The sequence below is a fragment of the Gossypium hirsutum genome, chromosome A12 (genome assembly GCF_007990345.1).
Source record: "Gossypium hirsutum isolate 1008001.06 chromosome A12, Gossypium_hirsutum_v2.1, whole genome shotgun sequence".
Lineage (NCBI taxonomy): Eukaryota > Viridiplantae > Streptophyta > Magnoliopsida > Malvales > Malvaceae > Gossypium > Gossypium hirsutum.
Genome location: NC_053435.1, coordinates 108,561,732 through 108,585,107, shown reverse-complemented (window position 1 = coordinate 108,585,107; position 23,376 = coordinate 108,561,732). Strand labels below are relative to the sequence as shown.

At 35.5% G+C, this 23,376-nt stretch overlaps 3 protein-coding genes across 5 annotated transcripts; 2 read left to right on the top strand and 1 right to left on the bottom strand.

Annotated features, from left to right (window-relative positions):
- Positions 1–517: 517 nt before the first annotated feature.
- On the top strand, positions 518–6,412 carry LOC107931015 (mitogen-activated protein kinase 9). Its single transcript, XM_016862788.2, has 11 exons — positions 518–947; positions 2,027–2,435; positions 2,513–2,640; positions 2,786–2,845; positions 3,613–3,762; positions 3,895–4,050; positions 4,353–4,490; positions 4,574–4,647; positions 5,287–5,388; positions 5,552–5,759; positions 5,866–6,412. Exons 1-11 carry the CDS (start codon positions 672–674, stop codon positions 5,938–5,940), a joined length of 1,776 nt encoding a protein of 591 aa, XP_016718277.1. The 5' UTR covers positions 518–671; the 3' UTR covers positions 5,941–6,412.
- A 900-nt stretch (positions 6,413–7,312) lies between these two features.
- Positions 7,313–11,046, bottom strand: LOC107931014 (pentatricopeptide repeat-containing protein At4g02750). Of its 2 annotated transcripts, XR_005906558.1 has the most exons (3): positions 9,431–11,046; positions 7,702–9,058; positions 7,313–7,618 (listed from the first exon to the last, which is right to left on the bottom strand). XR_005906558.1 is itself a non-coding variant. In XM_016862787.2 (2 exons), exons 1-2 carry the CDS (start codon positions 10,931–10,933, stop codon positions 8,252–8,254), a joined length of 2,310 nt encoding a protein of 769 aa, XP_016718276.2. In that variant the 5' UTR covers positions 10,934–11,046; the 3' UTR covers positions 7,313–8,251. The 2 variants fall into 2 exon arrangements, 1 of the variants encoding a protein (XP_016718276.2); XM_016862787.2 differs by having other exon boundaries at positions 7,313–9,058.
- Positions 11,047–11,781: 735 nt separating this feature from the next.
- On the top strand, positions 11,782–23,322 carry LOC107931053 (uncharacterized). Of its 2 annotated transcripts, none has more exons than XM_016862838.2 (10): positions 11,782–12,353; positions 13,189–13,673; positions 15,489–15,685; positions 16,250–16,420; positions 17,263–17,577; positions 18,222–18,380; positions 18,458–18,607; positions 21,368–21,559; positions 21,643–21,687; positions 21,860–23,322. In XM_016862838.2, exons 1-10 carry the CDS (start codon positions 11,942–11,944, stop codon positions 22,938–22,940), a joined length of 3,207 nt encoding a protein of 1,068 aa, XP_016718327.1. In that variant the 5' UTR covers positions 11,782–11,941; the 3' UTR covers positions 22,941–23,322. The 2 variants fall into 2 exon arrangements, with proteins under 2 accessions (XP_016718327.1, XP_016718328.1); XM_016862839.2 differs by lacking the exon at positions 11,782–12,353 and having other exon boundaries at positions 13,189–13,491; positions 13,572–13,673.
- The last annotated feature ends 54 nt before the right edge of the window (positions 23,323–23,376 follow it).

The following is a 23,376-nucleotide window of genomic DNA, read 5'->3' as shown; positions in this document are numbered from 1 at the left end:
AAATGGTCATTAAACTAAATATTTGAAAATTTTTATTTAAGTCATTGGACTGTTAAAACTTTTTTTAAGTCCAGCTAGCGAGCTTTGAGCAATAATTTGCTGATCAATGCAATGGATAGCAAGTAAAAGAATAAATCTTACATTTAAGTTTATCTGATTGTCAGTGTCGAAAATCGAAGAATAAAGCTATTTAAATTTTAGCTTACATATTCGTAATGTTTAAAGTTGTTTCAGTGGACTATTATTTCTCAATTTTGTTTTATAAAACAATTTTGAATTGTAAACATAAAGGAAATGAGAGGTTTCAATTAGTGTAAGTAGTGTGAATGAATTTATGCAAATGGTGCGAATAGAAAATGCCACAATCTAATAATTTAAATAAAAATTTAAAAAAGTTTATAATTTTTTAAAGTTGAGTAATAAATATATAAATTTATTAATGTTTAAATTAATAAAATAATATATTAAATACAACTTGTCAACATTAATATAATTTTCAAAGTTAAAAGTATAAACTAATATAAAGGAAATGGAATATTTTAATTTAATTTTGGGGGGGAGAGAAGAGATGGGGGATAAATAGAAGGTGGAAGAGAAAGCCGAAAGGAGAAAAAATAGGAAACGGGAAATGTTGATATTGGTTGGCTGTGAATCCAAGTAAAAAAGAGTATATGGGGGGAAGTGGAAGTCTCGTGGACGGTGTTCGTCGCTGGTTTCAACGTCGCCATTTGATTCCTTCTTCTTCGAATCAACAAAATAATAACATTATCATCGATCATCATGATACTTCTTCTTCATCCTCTACTACTCTAACCCTCACTCAAAAACAATCACAAGAATCAACGGCTGATATTGTCGTTCAGGATTTTGATTTTTCTTCCTTGAGGCTTGTTAAAGTTCCTAAGCGTCATTACTTTCCTGTTTCTTCCATGGATTCTCACAAAAAGGTACTTTTACTTATTTTTTTCAGATCTCATCCGCTTTCTTTGCAATCGTTATTTTTAAACGATTCAAAATTTCGAACTGCGATCTTTGTTTTTTTAATGTAAAACTGAAAAATTAGGGAGACATTTTTTATTTAAGGAGCTAAATCGTGGATTTGCGTGGTTTATAATGCAAAGCGGACCGAATTTGTCTGCTTAGAACCTTATTTAAAAAATTCAAAAATGAAAATTCTGAAAAAAAAGAGTTTCGTTTTTTTTCCTTCTCAATTAAAGAAGATCCGAGTGCTTTTGTTTCAAAAATGCGATTTATGACATTTGAATGATGTAAAATGAATGCTGTGATTTTCTTGTATAAGATAGTGAAAATTTTAGAAGATTATCCTGCTTGCTAATTTAGTACTGAGAGATTGCAAACGTCGTTGCTTATTTATTTAAATTTTTTTTACTAATTGATGGATTTTGTTCTTTTTAAAAAAAAATCAAATTTCCTCTCGCATAATGATCCGTTATTCATTTATTCTTTATTTATTTATTGCTATAGTATCACTGTAGAAATATATTCAATCACTCGCATATGTTGGAATTTGAAGCTAAACAGCGTTCTCCGTACGCAGTTTATTGTTTCGCACTCTATTTATTATTTCGAAGCTCAAGCTGCTATAATTCCCTTAATCATTTTCAGCTGGTCAGCATAGCCAGCTGTGGTGTCTAGGTTGTCAACATCGTAGTCAAAGCTGAATTTTGTTTCAAGTGGAAAAGGGGCAATGTCCCTTTTAATACTGTATATATGCTTATAAATACAGTTGCTGTCATTTTGGAAGCCTAATAGAAATTGTTATTCGAGGCTTCGTCTGTAATCCTGAAGTTTCTACTGACCATGTTTAGGTGGTAGATTTATTTTTCATCTTAGCTAGCCTGAAACTTAGGCATTACTTCTTTTTGTTTTTACAGTAGTTCCAATGATAAAAAAATATTAGTAAAAAGATATATGTTTTCAATACATGCATCTCCTGTCACCTTTTGGCTTTTTTCGTCGTCTCCGAATGTGAGTTTTGATGTTTCTAAACAATGGTTCCATACAGGGTGCACTTGAAAAGGAATTTTTCACAGAGTATGGAGAGGCAAGTCGATATCAAGTTCAGGAGGTCATTGGAAAAGGAAGTTATGGGGTTGTTGCTTCTGCAATTGACACCCACACTAGTGAAAAGGTTGCAATAAAAAAGATTAATGAGGTCTTTGAGCATGTCTCTGATGCGACACGAATTTTGAGAGAAATCAAGCTGCTAAGGTTGCTTCGTCATCCGGATGTTGTACAAATAAAACATATTATGCTCCCTCCATCTCGACGAGAATTTAGAGATATTTATGTAGTTTTTGAGTTGATGGAATCTGATCTTCACCAAGTAATTAGAGCCAATGATGACTTAACTCCTGAGCACCATCAATTTTTTTTATATCAGCTTCTTCGTGGTCTGAAGTATATACACGCAGGTATACTCTTCACAACATGCTTCCTACCTCCACCCCATGGATTTATTATTGATTTATTATTTTAAATTTTTTTGCAGCAAATGTATTCCATCGAGATTTAAAACCCAAGAACATCCTTGCTAATGCTGATTGTAAGTTGAAGATATGCGATTTTGGGCTTGCACGAGTATCGTTTAATGATGCCCCATCAGCAATTTTTTGGACCGTATGTTGTTCTGTCATGAAATCTTGAAGCTTCTGCATTTATGTTTCCTTAGTATTTATCAAATGGTTTAAATTTTGCTTTAAATTTTACAGAGGGTAAGCCTCTCAAATGCATATGCTAAATTGAACTTGTTTAATCCGTTAAGGACTATGTAGCAACTCGTTGGTATCGGGCTCCTGAACTCTGTGGATCTTTTTTCTCCAAAGTAAGTTCTGATGATCTTCAATAGACTAGGTGTTTTGTTTCTATTTTGTGTTTCTGGTTGCCGGCTCCAATTGTAGACAAAGATGTTTCTGTTTTGATTACCTAGTCATTAAATGTGGATTTTCTTTTTCTTGAAATGTATTTACCCCTCTGTTCTCCCCCTTTCTAATCTCCTTTTTGTTTGAACTTCGAATTAAAGAAAGTGAAAACCACATTAGGGTGTGTCCTTCTACTTTCTGATGGATAAGGAATTTCCTTTAACATTCTTTGTGCATATGCATACCTAGTCACTGTGTAAATTGATATTAGCTCTTGAGTAAAGTTTTTAGAAATTATTTTTAGGCTAAAATTAAGAGCTCCTGAACTTTATCACTTCACCTAGATAAGCCCCTATGCTTTTATTGCACTCAAATAAGCAATGCAATTGAGTATATCAGCACCTAGCCTAGGAGCGAAAGATACAGAATGTTTGTCCTTTACTTCCAGTTTCACCAGTATTCATGGATCCTGTTTTATGCAATGTCTGTAATCATGAATATTTACGTTCTTCTGTTGTTCTTAGTGCACGTATCAATTGTCTTCATCAGTTGTTCCCTTTTTTATTTTTGTGTGAGAGAGTCTTGGTGAGGAAGGGGCTAATCACTACTTATATTATCTTTTGAACATGAGTTCTGGAATTTCATTTTACCTTTTGATGTATAGTATTCAGAATTAACTATGTTTTATTGGGGCTATAACTGGAATTTCTGAGTCTTTGTCCTTTTGTAGTACACTCCTGCAATTGATATATGGAGCATAGGATGCATATTTGCTGAGATGCTTATAGGAAAACCACTATTTCCTGGAAAAAATGTGGTGCACCAATTGGATCTAATGACCGATATGCTTGGCACACCTTCTGCTGAATCCATATCAAAGGTTGGTTATTTTATTTTTTGTATATTAAGTTGTATTTTGCATTTGTCACTCATTTCTAGCTTTGTCATAGTCTTTGAGATTCCGGAGATTAAATACTAACTTGTCAATACTTAATTTATCATGACCTGGCAGATTCGGAATGAGAAGGCAAGGAGGTACCTTAGTAGCATGCGTAGAAAGCAACCAGTTCCTTTCTCACATAAGTTCCCTAATGTGGATCCTCTTGCGCTTCGCTTGCTTGAGCGCCTTCTTGCATTTGATCCAAAAGATCGCCCTACAGCTGAAGAAGTAAGATTGCTATCCAAGAGTGTTTTTCCCAAAAGCATGAAAAAAGGAAAAGGAAGTACGCTCACAAGAGATAACCCTGAAATTGAGATATATATATTCAGAAGGCATTAAAAGTATAAATCATATAAAATTTAAATCTATGAAGGGATGATCTTGAATGGAACTTCTTTGATTTGAATAAGCAAAGATATGATAGTTCCTCTCACTGCTGACACCATATCAAGTATAAATGATGAATGAGCAAGTTAGATATTGAATTACAAGCTTCTGATATCCTTAATGCTTATGCACTATGCTTTCAGGCATTAGCTGATCCGTATTTTTATGGTTTGGCAAATGTGGATTGTGAACCAACCACCCAACCTATTTCAAAACTAGAATTTGAGTTTGAGAGAAGGAAACTAGCAAAAGATGATGTCAGAGAGCTGATTTATCGAGAGGTACTCCTCATTTGTTGCTTTGGTATTTATGTGGCTTTTATTTATCATGTAGCTTAAATCAACTTCTTGCTTGGAGTGAACAGATATTAGAGTATCATCCGAAGATGCTGCAAGAGTATCTTCGGGGTGGGGAGCAAACCAGCTTCTTGTATCCAAGGTCAGAAAACACTTGCTACGCGATCTGTGAAGGAATTTTTATAGTTATACAAGCATAAACGACAATATATGTATGAAGGAAGTTTGTAGTGTCACAGGAAATCTAAGGGAAAAGTTAGTATTTGCCAATAGTTTGAAAACCTAGTTAGCGTACAACCAGCCAGTAGTTAAAATAGTCTTCTTTTTTAAAATGTAAAATTAATAATTAGTAGAAAATAATGAAAATATTGAAAAATGATAAAAACCAGTTTAATTTAACCTGGTTCAATGCTTCACCTTTTGTTGCTGATCAGGTTGCTTTGACACTCTTGTCTAAATGCTAACCAAACACAAAATACGTGACCCATGAGCACTCTCCTCGGTCTCATGAGGTGTCCACATTTTCAACCTTATATACCTTACGACTCGTTTGAACTCTTTCTTTTGTTGCTCAATATGATGTCTAGGATTGTTGTTTTACAATTAAAAAAAAAAAAAGAATCTTAGAAAGTAATATCTTTTGGATGGCTATCAAATTCCTATTGAAGTTTTGCTCTAATGAAGTGAAATGGAAGGGTAATGTAAAAGATCTAGAAAGTCTAGTTGAAAACATTTGCTGCTAGCATCACAATTGACATCTTTTTCCTTTTCAATTCGATAGTGGTGTTGATCGGTTCAAGCGACAATTTGCACATCTGGAGGAACATTATGGTAAAGACGAAAGAAGTACTCCACTTCAAAGACAGCATGCTTCTTTGCCTCGGTATGCTTCATAAAATTTCAAGAGTCATATTAGGTTTTTTTTTTTCACCATAAAACCCAGGGGATACTATTGTACTTTAGGTTGGGTGGAAAATACCTCTGTTTTGTCTAGTTCATTTGTCATATTTCAATTAGCTTGATCAACCGTGTTATCTTTTTCTCAGTGAACGAGTTCCTGCTCCCAAGGAAGAGAAAGTTGCTGAAAATAATGATACGGTTTCAAAGTCTCGGTTCTCGGATGGTTCAGAAAACACAGATGCAGAAGGGGAAAATGGCCTTAGCAAACCCAACTCTAGTGCTCGTAGCCTATTGAAGAGTGCTAGCATTAGCGCCTCTAAGTGTGTTGTTGTGAAAGAGAAAAATGAATCAATGGTACACAATTTTACTAAGACTTCATTGTGAAAACTTTTCTTTTATGGAACGAAGTGAATATTACGTGTACATCTTGTTTATGTCGTATTCATTTCTGCTGCTGCAGGAGCAAACTATTGCTGAAGCCGATGATGAGATAGTCGATGTCTTGTCTCAGAAGGTTGCAGCTATCAATGCGTGATTGGAACTTGGAATTTGCTTTTCAAGTATTTAGTTGCCTCGGTCGGTACGTTAGCCATCCCTACCCCCCCTTGATTGTTGGGAAGAGGGGGATTTATAGTGATTTGTACCAAAGTTTTTTCATTTTTCCCCCGGTATACATGAACAGAAGCTAACGTTAGGACTATAATAGGGGGTACGATTGAGAAAGCTCCGGCTATCATACATTTGAGAAAAACAAGAGTTGTTGTATTTATCCTATATAATGAACTTTAGAATGGCATGCATTGGTAGGGAGTAAGAACACTATAAAAGAAAAACAGTAACATTATATATATACTATGATGTCATGGTTTCTATTCTAGGCCGAGATTTTTAGACTCTCATATAAGACTCGGCAGTCAGGGATGTGATTTTTGTGAAGAAATAGAGTCGATTTCTTATGTCTAGTTGTTTCTGCATTAATACAATGGATTATCTCTTTATTTTCCGAAGCAGGAGGTTTTGACTAGAATTGTTCACAGGTTGAGCACGAATTGGAGTTTCGTAATCGAAAACACCTTGGGTTTGAGTTATTATTCAATCATTCTTTTTAGTTTATATTTTTTAAAAATATAAATATTATAGAAATATATAACTTTTAATATTTTTAAATAGCAAAACAAGCTTTTCTGTACTGTCTATGGACATCTCTAGCTCTATGCTTGCGTGTGGGTCTGATCTTTTTACCTTGTTGGAATCTTATGGGCTGTTTTTGGAAAAGTATGCTGTGGTGGTTGACAAGAGATCCATAAATTATTCTTTTTTCTTTTTGTTATCAATATTAAGAGGGAAAGATAGAGTTTGAATCTGTGTTATCAAATCTCTTTAATTTTTGGTCCAAACTACAAACCTATTATTAAGGCAAAAGTGTATTGTATTAAAATAAAATAATTGATTTGGAGGCATTATAAAGTAAAGTGTTAAGAATGCCAAAATGATCGAAAGGTTTGTTGATTACTCTCTTCCCAAAGTATATGGATGGTAAAAGATATGTAGTGCGTTTGTTTACATATTCAGAGACATATTCTTTTATGATGCAAGATTAATGCACTTCTTTAGAGCTCTCAGTGTGACATTCTTCCCTATCTAAATTTGTGTTGCTCGTCATGAGCCTTTTTGCCATTTTTGCCTGCATTATTTTAAAAATTTTGCGCAGTCTCATGATTAATCCACCCTACCTACCCACCCACCCATTGGGGCATTATGTGTAAAATAAAATTGAGTAGACATGAATTGTTCTGATATCATTTGTTACAAGACCATTTCTTTCTAAAATGCATGTTTGATAGGATGTTAAATATATAAAAGGAAATCCATCAATTTCATGGTTTGATTAAGGATAACAGAGCATCTGTTGCATAAAAATTGTTTGCAGGAATAAGTTACCAATAACATAGTATTACCAAACATTCAAAGTTTCCTTTAAATCATATTAAAGTAAATAGACAAGCATTCACCATAGAACCTGTTTAATCTATCATGAATAATCTTTTGCTTACTCTAATCCATGCTTGTTGACTGACCCGATCAGTTTGCATTTGTTTATTATATCTTCCCCTTGCTGGATTTGCCATTGCTTCTTCACACAACTCCAACATATAAGATCGAGAAACATAGGCAGATAATGTCTGATTGCAACCTGCATGGTGAAGGCCTGCCTGTTACAGAAATGACAGTTCAAGGATTAGAGACGCTGACAATCAAGCTGTGGCTTGTATCACAAAATCAAAAATCAAAATACCTGTGAAAAGTTTCTTTCTGCAGCAAAAATGCAAAGGATAACCATTCAATTCAACCATTTTCTCTCCATTCCGTTGTAAGTTGGTTCCCAATTTAATTTAGATTTAAAGCAAGTTAGAAGCTGATGTCTGCTCCTCCTTGTCCCACATGCCAAGTACATTAGAGAGGCATTTACTCAATGTATACAGAGATCAAATGCATTACTTCATAGTACCATGGCAAAGGAAAGCCTCCCCCCCCCCCCGCCCATATGCTAGAAGTTCAATTTATTTCGCATTATTGATCATGGACCAGCTTTAGTCCAAAGAATCAACCATAAAATTCAACAAAAATGTAATAATTATCTTAAAGTTACTACACTTGTAGGATGAAGGCTTCAAGGAAGTAGGCTCTTTCCACATGCAGCACATTGTTTACCTTAGGCTTTTGCTAACTCGGAAGCATCTAATAAGATTCTGAAAATGTATATCTAAAAAAACTAAGGATTAAAGGCTGCAAATATATTTTATCAATCCTTAGCCATTCCACTTTAAACAGCTTCTGATACATTCTTACCAGTAATCCCCACAAGAACATGAACCTTCCCTGAAATGGTGAAAGCGGTTAGAATCCCTTAAGATAATCAGCCGGCCAACAATCTTTGATATGTATTTGATGGCATTGTGACAGTCTTCGCAAACACGCAAGTTTTTTATCACACGAATTGGTCTACCAGCAGGAATAGATAGAATACCATAAGCCACAGCCAATTTTTCACTGTGATACTTGAGCATGTGTTCCTTCTCTTCCTCATCTACATCATGTAATATCAATTTTATAGAGGACACATAGCCCTCACGCTTCATTTTAAGATCTAATTCTTCTAAATAAGCATAGATTTTATCCCTATCCGGGTGGCATGAGTCTCCAACTGAAAATGTATGGATCTTGTTCTGGACCTCAAGCCAACTACACCCCGGTATTTTCTTCACGCCAGTATCCCTCATTTTTAATCTAATCTTACTAACATCAGCCCATCTACCAGAAGCTGCATATAAATTTGAGAGAAGAACATACATTCCTGCATTCTCAGGTTCCATTTCGAAAATCAACTCGGCAGCCATTTCAGCTAATTTGGTATTGCCATGAATTCTGCTTGCACCAAGTAAAGCACCCCATGTTGCTGCATCTGGTTCGAAGGGCATGTTTCTGATAAACTTCTGGGCCTCATCCAATCGACCAGCTCGGCCAAGAAGATCAACCATGCAAGTATAGTGTCGTGAATTTGCTGTTATACCATAATCTTGGTTCATCAAGTAGAAATATTCCATGCCCCTATCCACTAAGCCAGCATGACTACAAGCTGACAGTACTCCGACCTGAAACAATAAACTACAAAAGTAAAAAACTACGAACTACATGACGTAGAAGAAAATGTTCCACATTTAAAGAGTTTTCTCGATTGCCTCTCCTAGACGAAGGTTGCCATTGAAAATCGAAGCAGTATTGCATCAGATTAAAACATTCCTTCCATTTCTGAGAAGATAAGTCTTATTAACTCTCATCTCAGCTAAACCTCAAGTTAATCACTAGGATAGGATATGTGACTTTTTAAAAAAAAAAAATACTATTTTTGGGGCATGGTTGACACCATGTCTTGAGTGTGGAATATGTTTAAGGAAATGAATTAATAACATATGGCCAGAGTATTTCTAATAGCAGGTTAAATTTTAAAGTTACTTAATAATTACCATAGTGGTATCATTTGGTTTGACACCAGCTGCCTTCATTGACTCGAAAATCTTTAGGGCCTCTTTACCAAATCCATGTCTTGCATAACCAGCAATCATTGTATTCCACGAGACAATGTCCTTCTCCGTTATCTCTTCAAATGCACTACAAGCTTCTTCTATGCCTACACACTTGCAGTACATTAAAAGCACGGCATTTCCAACAAAGGACCCACTTTCATATCCGGCCTTAACCAGCCGCCCATGCAACTGCATCCCCAATTCTAAAGCAGCAATATGCGCACACGTGCTCAAGGCACAGGCAAATGATGACCTATTCAACCTTTCTCCATCTCGTTTCATGTCTACGAAAAGGCGTAAAGCCTCTTCACTATAACCACTTTGAGCATAACCTGCAATCATTGCTGCCCAAGAAACAGGATCACGTTGAGGCATTCGATCAAAAAAGTCCCTAGCATGAGCTGTCTCACCACTCTGAGCATACCCCGTGATCATTGTATTCCAAGTAGTGACATCTCGAAATGGCATTTTGTCAAACAATTTCCTAGCCATGTCCATTCTCTTACATTGTACAAACCCTGCAATCATTGCATTCCATGAAACAGCATTCTTTTGTGGCATTTGGTCAAAAGTTTCCCTAGCTTCATCAACCAGTCCATTCTGCACCAAACCAGACACCATCGCTGTCCATGTAAATACATCTCGAACCGGAGACTCATTAAACAATCTCCTAGCTTCACCAATCTCACCATTTTGTGCATAACCAGTAATGATAGTATTCCAAGAGATTTTATCTCTGAGAGGAATTCTATCAAAAACCCTTCTAGCATCAACCAACATCTTCTTTTTCACAAACCCACCCATCAAACAATTCCAAGAAACCAAATCCCAATCCAATTTCGATTCAAACAACCTACAAGCTTCTTCCATCTTCCCATTCTGTACATAAGTTGCAAGCAAAGCATTCCACGATATCGAATTCTTACAAGGCATTCTATCAAAAATCTTCCTTGCCTCATCAATGCAACCATTCTGCGCATACCCAGACAACATCGCATTCCACGAAACAACGTCCCTTTCAGGCATTTCCTCAAACAATTCCCTCGCAGCAGCAAGTTTATTGTTCCTTACACACCCACTAATCAAAACATTCCAAGAAACCAAGTCTCTTTCAGGCATTTCATCGAACAAGTTCCTCGCGAGATCAAACCGACCGTTCATCAAGTACCCAGATATCATTGCATTGTAAGAAACGGAGCTCCGGCGTGGCATCAAGTTAAAGAAATGAAGAGCTGAGTCCAGCTGGGAATTGCGCATGTAGTAAGATATGGTCATGTTCCATTGCTTTATGTCGGAGTCACCAACTGGTCGGGGTTTGTCATTGTGTCTTCTCTGAGTTAATGTCTTCTTCGATGGATATGAATTTGGGTTCGTTCGTAGTTCTTTGATGGAATGTAACTGCCTCCAACGGTATCTCCTGCGCATGGCTTTCAGTTTCAGCATCAAAATGCAAAAGTTTGGAGCAGTGTTTTCGGAGAGCGGGCAATATATGGAAATTTAAAGGAGGTTGAGTACTGTAACAAATAATATATGTTCAATGATAATAATCTAAACAAAATAAGGGTAAATTCCATTAATAATCACCTATGTTATTTTATCACTTAATTATAAAAAAAATTATAAAATAATCATTTAAAAATTAATAAATTTTTTTTTCGATCATCTAATTATTAATAGTTACAAAATAAATGGTTTAAACTCGAGTGAATTTTATAGGTAAAACATCTCTTAACCACCAAGCTAATGATAAAAGTTCGAAATTTAATACTTAATTGTTTAACGAATAATTTCAATAGGCAAATGGCCAATGAAAAGATGTTTTTCTTTCTTCTTCAACTTCTTCAGAGGGTTAATTTAGTAAAAAAAAATTAATTAGGAAGTATAAAGAACAATATCATTTCTTTTTAAATGTTACAATATTGTCTTAGGAGACTAATAATTTATTACAAAAATAAAACATACTAAATTAAAAAATTAATTTTCAAAAAACATGATAATTTTCATAAGAATCAAGCACATATATGATCTAAAAAAGAGATAGGCTGACATAAAAGACTTTATACTTTGAGAATTCAATTGAAATGTTTTATAGTTTAGGGTCAAATTTAAATTTGAATCATAACATGGGACGTCTAGTAGAATTAACCCAATAATTTATGTTTTCTTCCTCATTGGATATAAAAATAAAGCCCAACCCATGGGCCCATATTTTTTTCTCTAACCCAAAAATATTAATGGATCTCTCATTTTCGCCCTAGCAGAGACCCATGAACCGTTGTATGTATTCTTTTGTTCGAATCGGAAGCAGAAACCACCGCTTGTTTGTTTATTTCTACGTTGCTGTTCTCTGTTTAAACTTCTTTAGCATTCCCCTGCAAGCTTCACTGCAATTCCACCTAAACCTTTTGTAAATTTTTTTAGCTTTCTCGTCTCAACAAATAAGCCAGAGCAATGTCACTAAAAGACCAATACGACACCGTGAACGATGAAGAAGATATAGATGACGTTGAACTCTCCGGCAATGAAAACGGCGTCGGTTTTGACGAGGACATGGAAGCTCTAAAGAAAGCCTGTTTGCGCACCGGAACCGACCTTAACGGCCTCGATATCGTATCCGTCGACAACGAACGGCCTTCCACTTCGACCGCCGCCTCGCCTGCGTCCGCGGATTCGGGGAGCGAGGATGATCTGGAGATTTTCCGGAGTATACGGAATCGATTGGCGCTTTCCGAGGATGTTTATGAGCCTCTTTCTTTGAAGCCTCTCTGCACTCTTCCTCCAATTTCTTCGGATGAGGATGCTGAAGATGATTTCGAGACTCTTCGTGTTATTCAGAAGCGGTTTTTGGCTTATTCTACCGATTGTAAGTCTCTATCCTCCTTGAAACTAAGGTTTTAAAGTGTAGTGAGTTGAAGTTCTAATGAATTCTGTTTAATTCGATAATGAATTTTTGTGTTTCGTTATATAAATTTTCATTATTTCATTTTTTAGTTCGAATTTTATATCTGAAACCATGATGTTATCATCTCAAGTTCTGAATTTCGGCCTTGCTACTATTTTTCGGTTCAAGGTACTGTTATGGTTGGTCTCTGCTTAGTGTTATTTCTTGTGTTCTAATCGTTGCTATGGTTATTGATCGAGTGCTTTTTTTTAATATATCAAAAATCGCATGTTTGATAGAGAAGATGTTTGAAGGATGAATTTAGAAGTATTATTAATAAAATACGGATAAAGAAGTTCAAATTTTGGTTGCATATGTAACTTGGTAGAAGTGTATAAGTGAAAACTATACCAAAATTTTTCTTTCCATTTTTCTCTTCTGGGTTCAAAATTTTAAAATTATTGGAGATCTCATGGAAGCTTGTTTTCACTCTTTTTGTTGAATGCCATACGTATGTGTTAAAGGCAATGGTTGAATTCATTATATTACCAGTGATGAGTATCTTTTTTGATAACATTTGTTTGTCAATACTATTTAAATCTAATATAGACCTTAAGTTCTTATTATTTAACTCTAATACAGGACTTAAGCTTTTGTTAGCTGTTCCTAAGATATTGTTTATGTTGATATCAATCTCCTCTGCTTCTTCTCAGTTTCTGTCTGTAGTCCATACATTTATGTTAAAACATGAACAATTACCTATAGTTGCTGCTCATTTATGCCCCTCGTTTATGTTTCTCTTAAATATATTGATCAGGCACCAGGAAAAACAGCAGAGAGGATAACGTGGAGAAAACAGAGCCCATTTATATGACTAGAACACCCTTAAAAGATGCAACAGGCAATGATATATGTGAAAATTTTCTAGATTATGTGCAGACTGGCAATATTTCCCATGTTTCAAGTGACAATGCGGAGATGCAGCCTCTAAGTTTAGTTCAATGTGACCAGTCTGATGTCAACGTGTTATCAACATACAAGTCCTCAAGATTTCCAAAGTCTGCGCAACTTCTCTTTGATGCAATTAAAAAGAACAGGTCTTATCAGACGTTTCTTCGAAGTAAGTTGGCTCACATTGAAGTTAAAATTGAGGAGAACAAGAAATTGAAGGAACGTGTTAAAATTCTTAGAGACTTTCAGGTTTCTTGCAAAAAATTAACAGGCCGAGCATTATCAGCAAAGAAGGATCCTCGTATACAACTAATTTCAGCCAGGAAGTTGAGGACTTTTGAGGAACCCGAGGTAACCATTTTTTTCTTTGACTTTTGATGATTCTAATTATTCTCATAGAACTTATATATGTGTGTGTATTTAATTTTTGGAATGAATAGTATGTTTATGGTTTGGATATCGAAAGTGCCTATTCCTTGAAGAAGGTTTGCAAGATTGTGATAAGAAACATTGTCAAAGTGTGCTACTAAATAGATGAACAAACTTAACTTGACACATGGTTATGGTGTCAGTTACATAGTGATGTGGGAGTAGATTTTGCTTAGCAAATTATTGTGTGGTTTAATGCTTTTTAGTGCTACAATAGTAACATAGGACTTTCTCTATTAAGTGGGGTTGGCTACATAGATGATATTTCTACATTTTCTCAGTTTAATTCATATCTTCAATGAGCTGGAGAAGAAAGGGTTTTTTCTCTCTAATTACCATCATCTCCCTCCTTTGGTCATCAATCATCCCCTTGATATGGATTTCCTATATCCTAGTTAAATCTCTTTTAGGAGCACCTGTACCATGCTCTTTACTTGTCTAAACTCTCTTAAGCATGTTTCTTGTATTTTTTGCCTTGAATTTTTTGATGTCCAGCTTTCTCTTATGAACTCATCTCAATGTACATCTCAGCCTTGATCATCTTATGCATACTTGAGATATCATTGCTCATATTTGGTGTCTTAAAACATATCTAGTCTTGTACTCTTATTTTTTCCTTTTATATCTTTCTCATGCTAGCATATATTTTTCTGATAAATTCTCCTAATTAGTGGCTTGTGAACCTGTTATACTTTCGAAATTTTAGTACGGTACATTCTGCATTTCAAAACATTTTCTGTGGATAACATTATTTTAAGTTTCAACTTCCAATGTGTTCACTAACTAGATCTTGTTGAGTTAGCTTTCCCAATAAATTATTTGCACTTATCTAGTGTGTCAAGGCGTGCATCTAGGCACGCTAGTAAGAAACGAATAATATCAAATTCTCTAGTTCTCAATATTTGAGCATTCAACAATAAACGTGACACTGTAAGGAAATAATGTATATTGGCCAACAGGAAAAGGATAAAAATTTGCATGTTTGTTGGATAAATCAGACCCCTGTCTAGAGTTTTTAAGCTTATTTACTTGCATATATAAACTCAATTACAAAATACACATGTATACATATTGTGCCTTACATCCTAGGCTGAGCACTTTTATAGTGCCTTGCACATCAAGCAATATAAGGATTCTAGCACTTAAATGTGTTTCTTACCCTTGACAACACTGCACATATCAAAATATATGCCAGTGATTTTCTTCAGTGACGTCTTTGAGTTTCTTACATTTTGATATGGTAAAGCTGAAAGGTTGGCACTATATTCGTGTACCATTTAATAGATATTCAAAGACCTGAAACAGTATCATGTTTCCTCGTTCTCACCAACCAGCCATAATGTTAATCCATCTTTCTGTTTGCATTTTATGAACCTAATGTCAATTATCGATTTAATTGTTTCTCTTTGGCACAGTATTAAATATCCTTTATGAAAGTTATATTATTCCTTCAACTTCATTCTCTCAAGGGCACTCTAATAACTGACATTATAGGACAGATAGAGAAAATGTTTATGGAGGACTGTAGTTTGTGCGGTATAGTTATAGATGCATATGCTTTCTTTATATTTATGTTTGTTTTACCAGGTGCATCTGTGTCTGTAGCCTTAATCATTACAAGTGAAGGTCTAATAATTGTTTTTGCTTCTATGTATGACTGCAAATGTGTCAAATTTATTGTAGATTGATTTTTAGGGTGCCATTTGCTGATGAGTATGACATATTTTGCTGCTGCAGGTTAATGATAAGAGAGTAACTGCTGATTATGGTCCTCTAGAGAACTCTAGTGTAGCCAGTTACAGAATGGCTTTAATAGATTTTCCACTTAAGCTTGAGCGGAAAAATTGGTCCAGAGAAGAAAGAGAAAATCTTGAAAAGGGAATAAGGCAACAGTTTCAAGAGAGGGCACTTCAAGTTTCTGTGGGTTGGTTGAGGTATGTTTTCCTAATAGTTATATTATTTGTTTTTGTTCAATATCTAAATCATTTGTTTTGTGTTTGAAGTCAGGTCTTAAATTGATATGGCTTGCAACTCACAAGGCTAATAATGCATCTTGTGAATCAAATTAAGATAAAGTTATGATTGGTTAACTGTTATAATATGGATGGAAGACATCTAATTTCCCAGTGCATGTTCCCTGCAAATTTCTTTTGATATGTCACTGTAGTTTGGGCTGCATACTGGATATATTAAATTTTATGCACTGCTCAAACCTATTCAAGAGTATCTGGTGTAGCATGTCAGATAACAAAGTTTTGGGGGCCGTTCAGCGCATCTTTATAAGATTGTTTTCTTATTTTTGAACTTCTAAATATTCATTTAATTGCTGAAATATATAAAACAATTTGAAAATGGAAGAAAGCAAGAGCTGCTTTTCTTATCCTCTTCATATACTTCTGGGATATCACTAGATTTAGAAAGATATGTTTCCCTCTCTTTTGACTTTGTTGTTCATTTGGAATATTTGTGCATTATACTCATGCACTTTATCTTGCCAGTACTTCAGATGGGTCACCTCAAGATGGAAATAATTTGGACGGCATCATTGCAACAGTAAAAGATCTTGAAATCACCCCAGAGAGGATTAGGGAATTTCTTCCTAAAGTGGACTGGAACCAGTTAGCTTCCTTTTATGTTAAGGGTCATTCTGGGGCAGAATGTGAAACTCGGTAAGCATCTTCTGCATGGTTATCTTTTCTATACACACAGGCTCATATATATTTAAAAGAACATAAGGCATTCCATGCATTGAAATTGCACTTTACCATTCATTTTTTGTGTTTTTTCCTCCTTTGTCTTAACTTATTTTTTATGCTTCTTGTTGCCAAATTTTTGTTTACCAACTTTCGCTCTCCGTTCTGTTTTATTATGGGGCTAGGATATACATAAAACATACTTGAATTGATTGTGGGACCCAAAGCCTATCTGTTTCCACCATTGAATGAATTTCTTACATCCTGCCGCCATGCTATCCTTGGACTTTTAATTAGAAATAGATCTTGATTCTCTAAGGCTTGTTCTAATGAACCTAGCTTCATAGATGTCCATGATGCTGACCATCACAGATGCGGTTACAGTTATTGGTTTTTTATTTCCAAAAAAAATTATACTAACACGTGTCATACTTCCTAGATTTGTGTTATTTGTTTGTCAATCTGTGTAGTGCTTAACTAGTTTTTCATGTTCACCGATTTTCTCTGAAGCATGTGTCCTTCAATGAGGCAAGCTTATCAGATGTCTATGACGATGACAACCACAGATGTGTTTACCATTGTTGGATTTGAATAAAAGTGCAAGGTTTGTGCAGGTCATACAGGTGGGACTCCTACATGAGATGTGCTTTACTCAACAGTGGTATTTACTGTTTAATGCATCTGTGATGATTGTCATCACAGTTATCTATGATGCTTTCATTTCTCATGCCCTTCAGTCCAGAACCATTATATAGGCATTATCTTTTCCTTTTTTTTTTTTATGATTTTATCTTTATATTCTTCTTTCACTCCTGCAGTTGGCTGAATCATGAAGATCCCCTCATCAATCGCAATCCGTGGACTGCTGAAGAAGATAAGAATATTTTGCTTATTGTTCAAGAAATGGGGATTGATAACTGGTTTGATATTGCGGTATCATTGGGGTCAAACAGGACTCCATTTCAATGCCTGGCACGGTATCAGAGGAGTTTGAATCCATGCATACTGAAAAGGGAATGGACTGAAGAGGAGGATGATCAACTTCGCATTGCTGTTGAGGTTTTTGGTGAAAGTGATTGGCAATCTGTGGCTTCTACATTGAAAGGACGGACTGGCACTCAATGCTCTAATAGGTCAGTTAACCGCTTCAATATTTTTTATTGTATATAATTATGTCATACCTTTCCAGCTAATGTCATAAAAGTTGTTCTAGTGAATGAATTGAGTAAGATATGTGCAAGTCAAATCATTTGCTCTGTGCTTTAAATTTTATTTATTTGTCTATTATGAACATGATTTATTCTTACATAAGTCACCTTCTATAAGTTTATTTAATCATACCTTTTAAAATGTAATCGAAATCATTATATATGATCCAAAGAATTGCAAATGTTGATTATATAGATATATATTTTGATACATCCACATTTTAAGAGTCTTAATATAATCAACGCCAATTATCATTTTGTATGTCTCCCTTTTTGCATAATCTTTTTGTTACAAGGGCATTTTGCATTGAAATTTTTCTTGCCTTCCGAGTATTCTATATATTTCATTGCAATGACATTTACTATACGCTTTCATGTTGCCATTGGTATCTTGAACTGAAATCTCTGCTAAAGTAACTCCATGCTCCACCTATTTCCATGGAGGGCCCTTTGTTGCCCTATCTACTGCATGTTAGGAATGCATGCTATACATTCATCATATAGGAATTACATGGCAGATCTTGCTTATCATCCTTTTCTTATACTAATGAGAGTCTTTTAATATGCAGATGGAAAAAATCACTTCATCCGACCAGGCAGAGAGTTGGGAGATGGACGCGTGATGAAGATAAATGCTTGAAAGTGGCTGTGTTGCTTTTTGGCCCTAAAAATTGGAGAAAAATAGCTGAGGTTGTTCCTGGTCGAACTCAAGTGCAATGTAGAGAAAGGTATGTAATCAAAATCTTGAAGTCAACTAACATGGCATTAATTAAATGGAATTGTTAATTTTTCACTCTATTGCCAGGTGGGTCAATTCCTTAGATCCAGCTTTGAATGTAGGCATTTGGACTGAAGAAGAAGACTCAAGACTGGAAGCCGCCATTGAAGAACATGGATATTGCTGGTCAAAGGTTGCCACATGCGTGGCTTCACGAACCGATAACCAGTGTTGGAGGTATGTGTAGAAACCAGAGTATTTTATCCTAAAAAGAACATAAATCATACAACCTATGACACTACTTTAGGAAACTCTAAGTTAGGAAAGATACTAAATAGGAGATATGATCCCTTAAAATAAGGGATTTTAATAAAAAAAAAATATCTACAAAATATTCCTAAAATATTTACAGAATATTCCTACACTCCCCCTCAAGTTGGAGAATATACATTGTATAATCCCAGCTTGAATAGGAATTTATTGAACACAGGTTTTGGTAAAGCCTTGGTAAGAATGTCTGCAATCTGTTGTCCTTCTGAAGGAATGTAAGAAAGAGTGGCTGTCTTTTTGTTGACTTGATCAGCAATAAAATGCCTATCAATTTCAACATGCTTTTTTCGGTCATGTTGAACTGGGTTCTTGGCAATCTGAATGGCAGATTGATTATCACACAAAACTTCAAATGATCCTCCTGATTTGTGCCAAGTTCTTTTAGTAATTTAAGTAGCCAAATTCCTTCTCATATCCCCAAAGCTAGTGCTCTAAATTCAGCTTCAGCACTACTTCTTGAAACAACAGATTGTTTCTTACTTCTCCAAGTTGTAAGGTTACCCCAAACAAAAGTGCAGTACCCACTAGTGGATCTTCTTTCAGTGAGATCTCCAGCCCAACTAGAGTCTGTAAAAATCTTAACAGTTCTGTCTTGTGTCTTCTTTAACATTAAGCCGTGTCCTGGAGTTTTCTTCAAGTACTTGAGAATTCTATTTGCTGCTGCCATATGCTCTTCAGTAGGATTAGTCATGTGTTGACTTATCACATTTACGGGAAAAGCTATATCTGGCCTTGTCAAGGATAAGTAGATTAGTTTCCCAACTAACCTTTGAAATTTCTCTCTGTCTACTAAGGACTCATCTTCTTTATTGAATCTCAAGTTTGCCTCCATTGGTGTATCAGCCGGCTTACAGCCAAGAAAACCAGTTTCTTTGAGTAAATCAAGTACATACTTTCTCTGGTTGATCACAAGTCCTTCTTTTGATCTTGCCACCTCCATTCCTAGGAAATACCTTAGCTTTCCCAAGTCCTTGGTTTCGAATTCCCTGTTTAACAACTTCTTCAAATTGCTAATCTCTTCCTCATCATCTCCAGTAAGAATGATGTCATCCACATACACAATTAGGATAGCTTTCTTATTTGTAGAAGTTACCTTGATGAAAAGCGTATGATTGGCAAGGGACTGCTTGTAGCCATTTTGAAGAATGACTTTAGTGAACCTCTCGAACCAAGCTCTGGGTGATTGTTTTAACCCGTATAGAGACTTGTTGAGCTTGCAAACCTTGTTGCTACCTTCAATAGACTTTGAGCCAGGTGGCAATTGCATATAGACTTCTTCCTCAAGCTTGCCATTAAGAAATGCGTTTTTTACATCAAGTTGGTGTAATTTCCAATCGCAATTTACAGCCAAACTTAGGAGTACTCGAATTTTAGGAGAGGTAGGGAGGATGTAGAGACCATTTATAACCCTTCTTAAGTGAAGACTACCCAACCAATACACATTTTAAAGACTTAGGATCTAACTTGGACTTATTAGGAGCAATATTTTGGATAAAAACAGTGCAGCCAAAAATTTTAAGTGGCAGAATGGAGGAGATAGGCTTAAAATGAGGAAAGTGCTGCAAAAATATAGATTGAGGCGTTTGAAATTTTAAAACCTTACTAGGCATCCGGTTGATTAAATATGTGGCAGTTAATAAGGCTTCCCCCCACAAATATTTAGAAACATTAGTGGTAAATAGAAGAGAACGAGTAACTTCAAGAAGGTGCCTATTTTTTCTTTCGGCAATGCCGTTTTGCTGTGGGGTTCCAACACAAGAACTAATCTGAACTATGCCCTTTTCCTTAAAAAAATCACCTAAAGACCTAGCAAAAAATTCACTGCCATTATCAGATTTAAAGAGCTGGATTTTAGACCCAAATTGAGTGAGAACCATGTTATAAAATTGCACAAAAACACTAGCAGTTTCAGATTTATCTTTCAGCAAATAAGTCCAAGTTATCCTACTGTGATCATCAATAAAAGTGATAAACCACTTACAATTATCAGCATTCTTCACCCGAGAAGGGCCCCAAATATCACTATGGATCAAAGCAAAAGGGTAAGAAGGCTTGTATGTAGAAGGAAAATAAGATGATTTAGTATGTTTGGCAAGAGAGCAAACTTTGCAAGAAAAAGAATTAGGCCTTTTATTAATGAATAGAGCAGGAAACAATTTTGCAAGGTATTGGAAACTAGGATGGCCTAAACGAAAGTGCCATAACATAACAGTATCAACTTTTCCTAAAGCGGTTAATGAGCTTTGGATAAAGTGACATTGGTGAAGAGCTGAAGCTCGAGTTGATTATGAAACACAAGCTTTCAGTTTACATTAAGTTTCTTTGAACTTAACTCAGGCTTGACTTAGAATAATTAATATCTAGCTACTTGAGTTTAAATCAATTAGTTTTGATTGCCATAAACCTAAAATATTGCTGAACATTGAGCTTGAGCATGAACGCAAGTTTGATCATGAGGTTATCTTTATATTTGCACATTATATGGAAAAGAGTACATAAAAATAAACTCCTATAGAATGTGAGCAGATTTGACTCATTTATACTCCTAGTTAAGCTAAAGCATCTAATCGTGCATTATTTTTCCTTATGTTGGTTATATAATGCCAATACCATGTTTGTTTTGTCTTTCTAGACAACCTTTTAATTGCACCCTTGTCTTTTTAATAGGAGGTGGAAAACGTTGCATCCGGAAGAAGTGCCTTTGCTTCAAGAAGCTAGGAAAATACGTAAAGCCGCTCTTATATCGAATTTTGTAGATCGGGAATCTGAGCGTCCTGCCCTTGGCCCCAATGATTTTAATATTCAATTACCAATGATAACTGCAACTTCTGAACCAAGTAAAGAAAAAGGGAAACGAAGGTAAAACAATCAAGCTAATCTCATTCTCATTCTGTTTCTCTCTCTCTCTTTCCTTTTAACTTGTATCTTTTTGTTGTATGCAGACGAAGAAGACCAGAATCCGAGAAGGAAAATGCTGCAGCTTTAAGGTGAGATTTTTGACATCCAATTTCGTAGCTCCTTATTCAACTGAATGATGAAGTCCCTATATTTTCATTTAGCCTATCATTGCTATTTCAGTTCTTGTATATTCATGCCAACTATGATTTTCCCCTTGCAAATTTGCTAGAGATCTCTTATTCCTTTGCCCTCGTGCTACAGGCTTTCCCCAGAAAAGAGGAGCGACAAGAGTTGTAGAAAAGGAGCTCAGACTACTACTGGACGAAACCCACCTTTGGAGAATAACAATTGTACTGAACCAGCAGAAGATGTTACCTTTCAAAAGAAAAGAAAGAGAGAACCACCTTCAGGAAATAATAATCATACCAAACCAGCACATGTTGCCATTCAAAAGAAAAGAAAACAACCACATTCTGGACATGTTAATTGCAGTGACAGAATGCAGGATGGTGCGGTTCAGACGTATAAAAGAAAACAACAGTCAGAGAGTAGTAAATTCGTCGAATCAGTGCAGGATAATTGCTCATCTCACCTACTTTCAACATTATGTATGACTGGTAATCATGAGGCTGAATCATTTGGTAGCAGTCTTACTGTAAAGAGGAGAAAGAATCACAAAGCATCACCTAAACAGTTTCCCAAGAGGAGTATCTGCACAGAATCACATGAAGAACAGTATTCTATCTGTTCTGAGATTCCCATGTTTTCGGGAGGTGATGATGGTGCTGAAGTGATGCAAAACAGCGGTGTTGAATCTGAAATTCTCTGTGCGGATGATGCTTCTAGGAAAGCTAAAGCTCGATCGAAGAGGAAAACTTGCATTAACTCATTGACCTCTAAAAGTTCAAGAACCATCGTAGCTGAACACTTCAAGAACCTTTCAGCAACTAAAAATACGAAAAAGAACAGAACTAAGCAGCAGCAAAGCAAGAGCAGAAAGAGCAACAAGCCATCTGGAGATGAGGATGGTCAGACAGACGGAGATCATCAGACTCTTGCTTGCTTTCTTCGTAATAAATTGAAGAAGAGAAGATGTGAAATTGTTGATAATGCTTGTTTATCGGAAGGAATGGATGAACGTAGCAAGATAGATCAAACCCAATTCGGTTTGCAACATTGTGATGGCGAGAATGGCACAAACATTGAGATAGTTGATGTAGTAAACAAGACCGTTGCTCCCCGTGACATTGTGAGAGAACCGAGCAAGATCAATAAGGAAGACATCACCCTCGCGTGTTTGCGCAAGCGATTAAAGAAGAAGAGGCGTGTAACCATTGCATAAAGCAGCAACCATGGAGACATGTCCGAGTAAAAGCAGTGAAGAGTTTGGAAATAAGTCAAAAGGGAATCAAAATCCCTATACCTTTCATTTTATTATTATGATTTTTTTAAAAGATGGAAGTTTTAGGCACAATGATTAATTCAACCTGGGCCTGGCTTCGAAAATTTTGTTTATAAATTATGTTTTAGGTAAAAAAAAAATTGTTCAATTGGGTAGAGAGGAAATTTTATATCGGAATATACTGAATTATAGGATTATAGTTTTGGTCTCCTTTTCTGCAGTTGTAAAAGGATTGTTCTTATTCCTTTTAAGGGGTGCACTGCTTCTGCAATACCAATGAGTGTTAATTGAAATAAAATTTGTAAAGCCTCAAGTATGTTAATTTTTTGAATTGTTCATGATTGAAGGATATTATGCATTTTTTAGTAATGATTAT

Excerpts from the sequence above, each read along its gene's own strand:
- LOC107931014 (XM_016862787.2), bottom strand. The coding sequence starts at position 10,933 with ATGCTGAAACTGAAAGCCATGCGCAGGAGATACCGTTGGAGGCAGTTA. Across the intron at positions 9,059-9,430 it reads AACCAAATGATACCACTATG|GTCGGAGTACTGTCAGCTTG; the intron begins GTAATTATTAAG and ends TTATTGTTTCAG.
- LOC107931015 (XM_016862788.2), top strand. The coding sequence starts at position 672 with ATGGGGGGAAGTGGAAGTCTCGTGGACGGTGTTCGTCGCTGGTTTCAA. Across the intron at positions 948-2,026 it reads CCATGGATTCTCACAAAAAG|GGTGCACTTGAAAAGGAATT; the intron begins GTACTTTTACTT and ends GGTTCCATACAG. Across the intron at positions 4,051-4,352 it reads ATCGCCCTACAGCTGAAGAA|GCATTAGCTGATCCGTATTT; the intron begins GTAAGATTGCTA and ends CTATGCTTTCAG.
- LOC107931053 (XM_016862838.2), top strand. The coding sequence starts at position 11,942 with ATGTCACTAAAAGACCAATACGACACCGTGAACGATGAAGAAGATATA. Across the intron at positions 17,578-18,221 it reads GGCACTCAATGCTCTAATAG|ATGGAAAAAATCACTTCATC; the intron begins GTCAGTTAACCG and ends TTTAATATGCAG. Across the intron at positions 21,688-21,859 it reads GAAAATGCTGCAGCTTTAAG|GCTTTCCCCAGAAAAGAGGA; the intron begins GTGAGATTTTTG and ends CTCGTGCTACAG.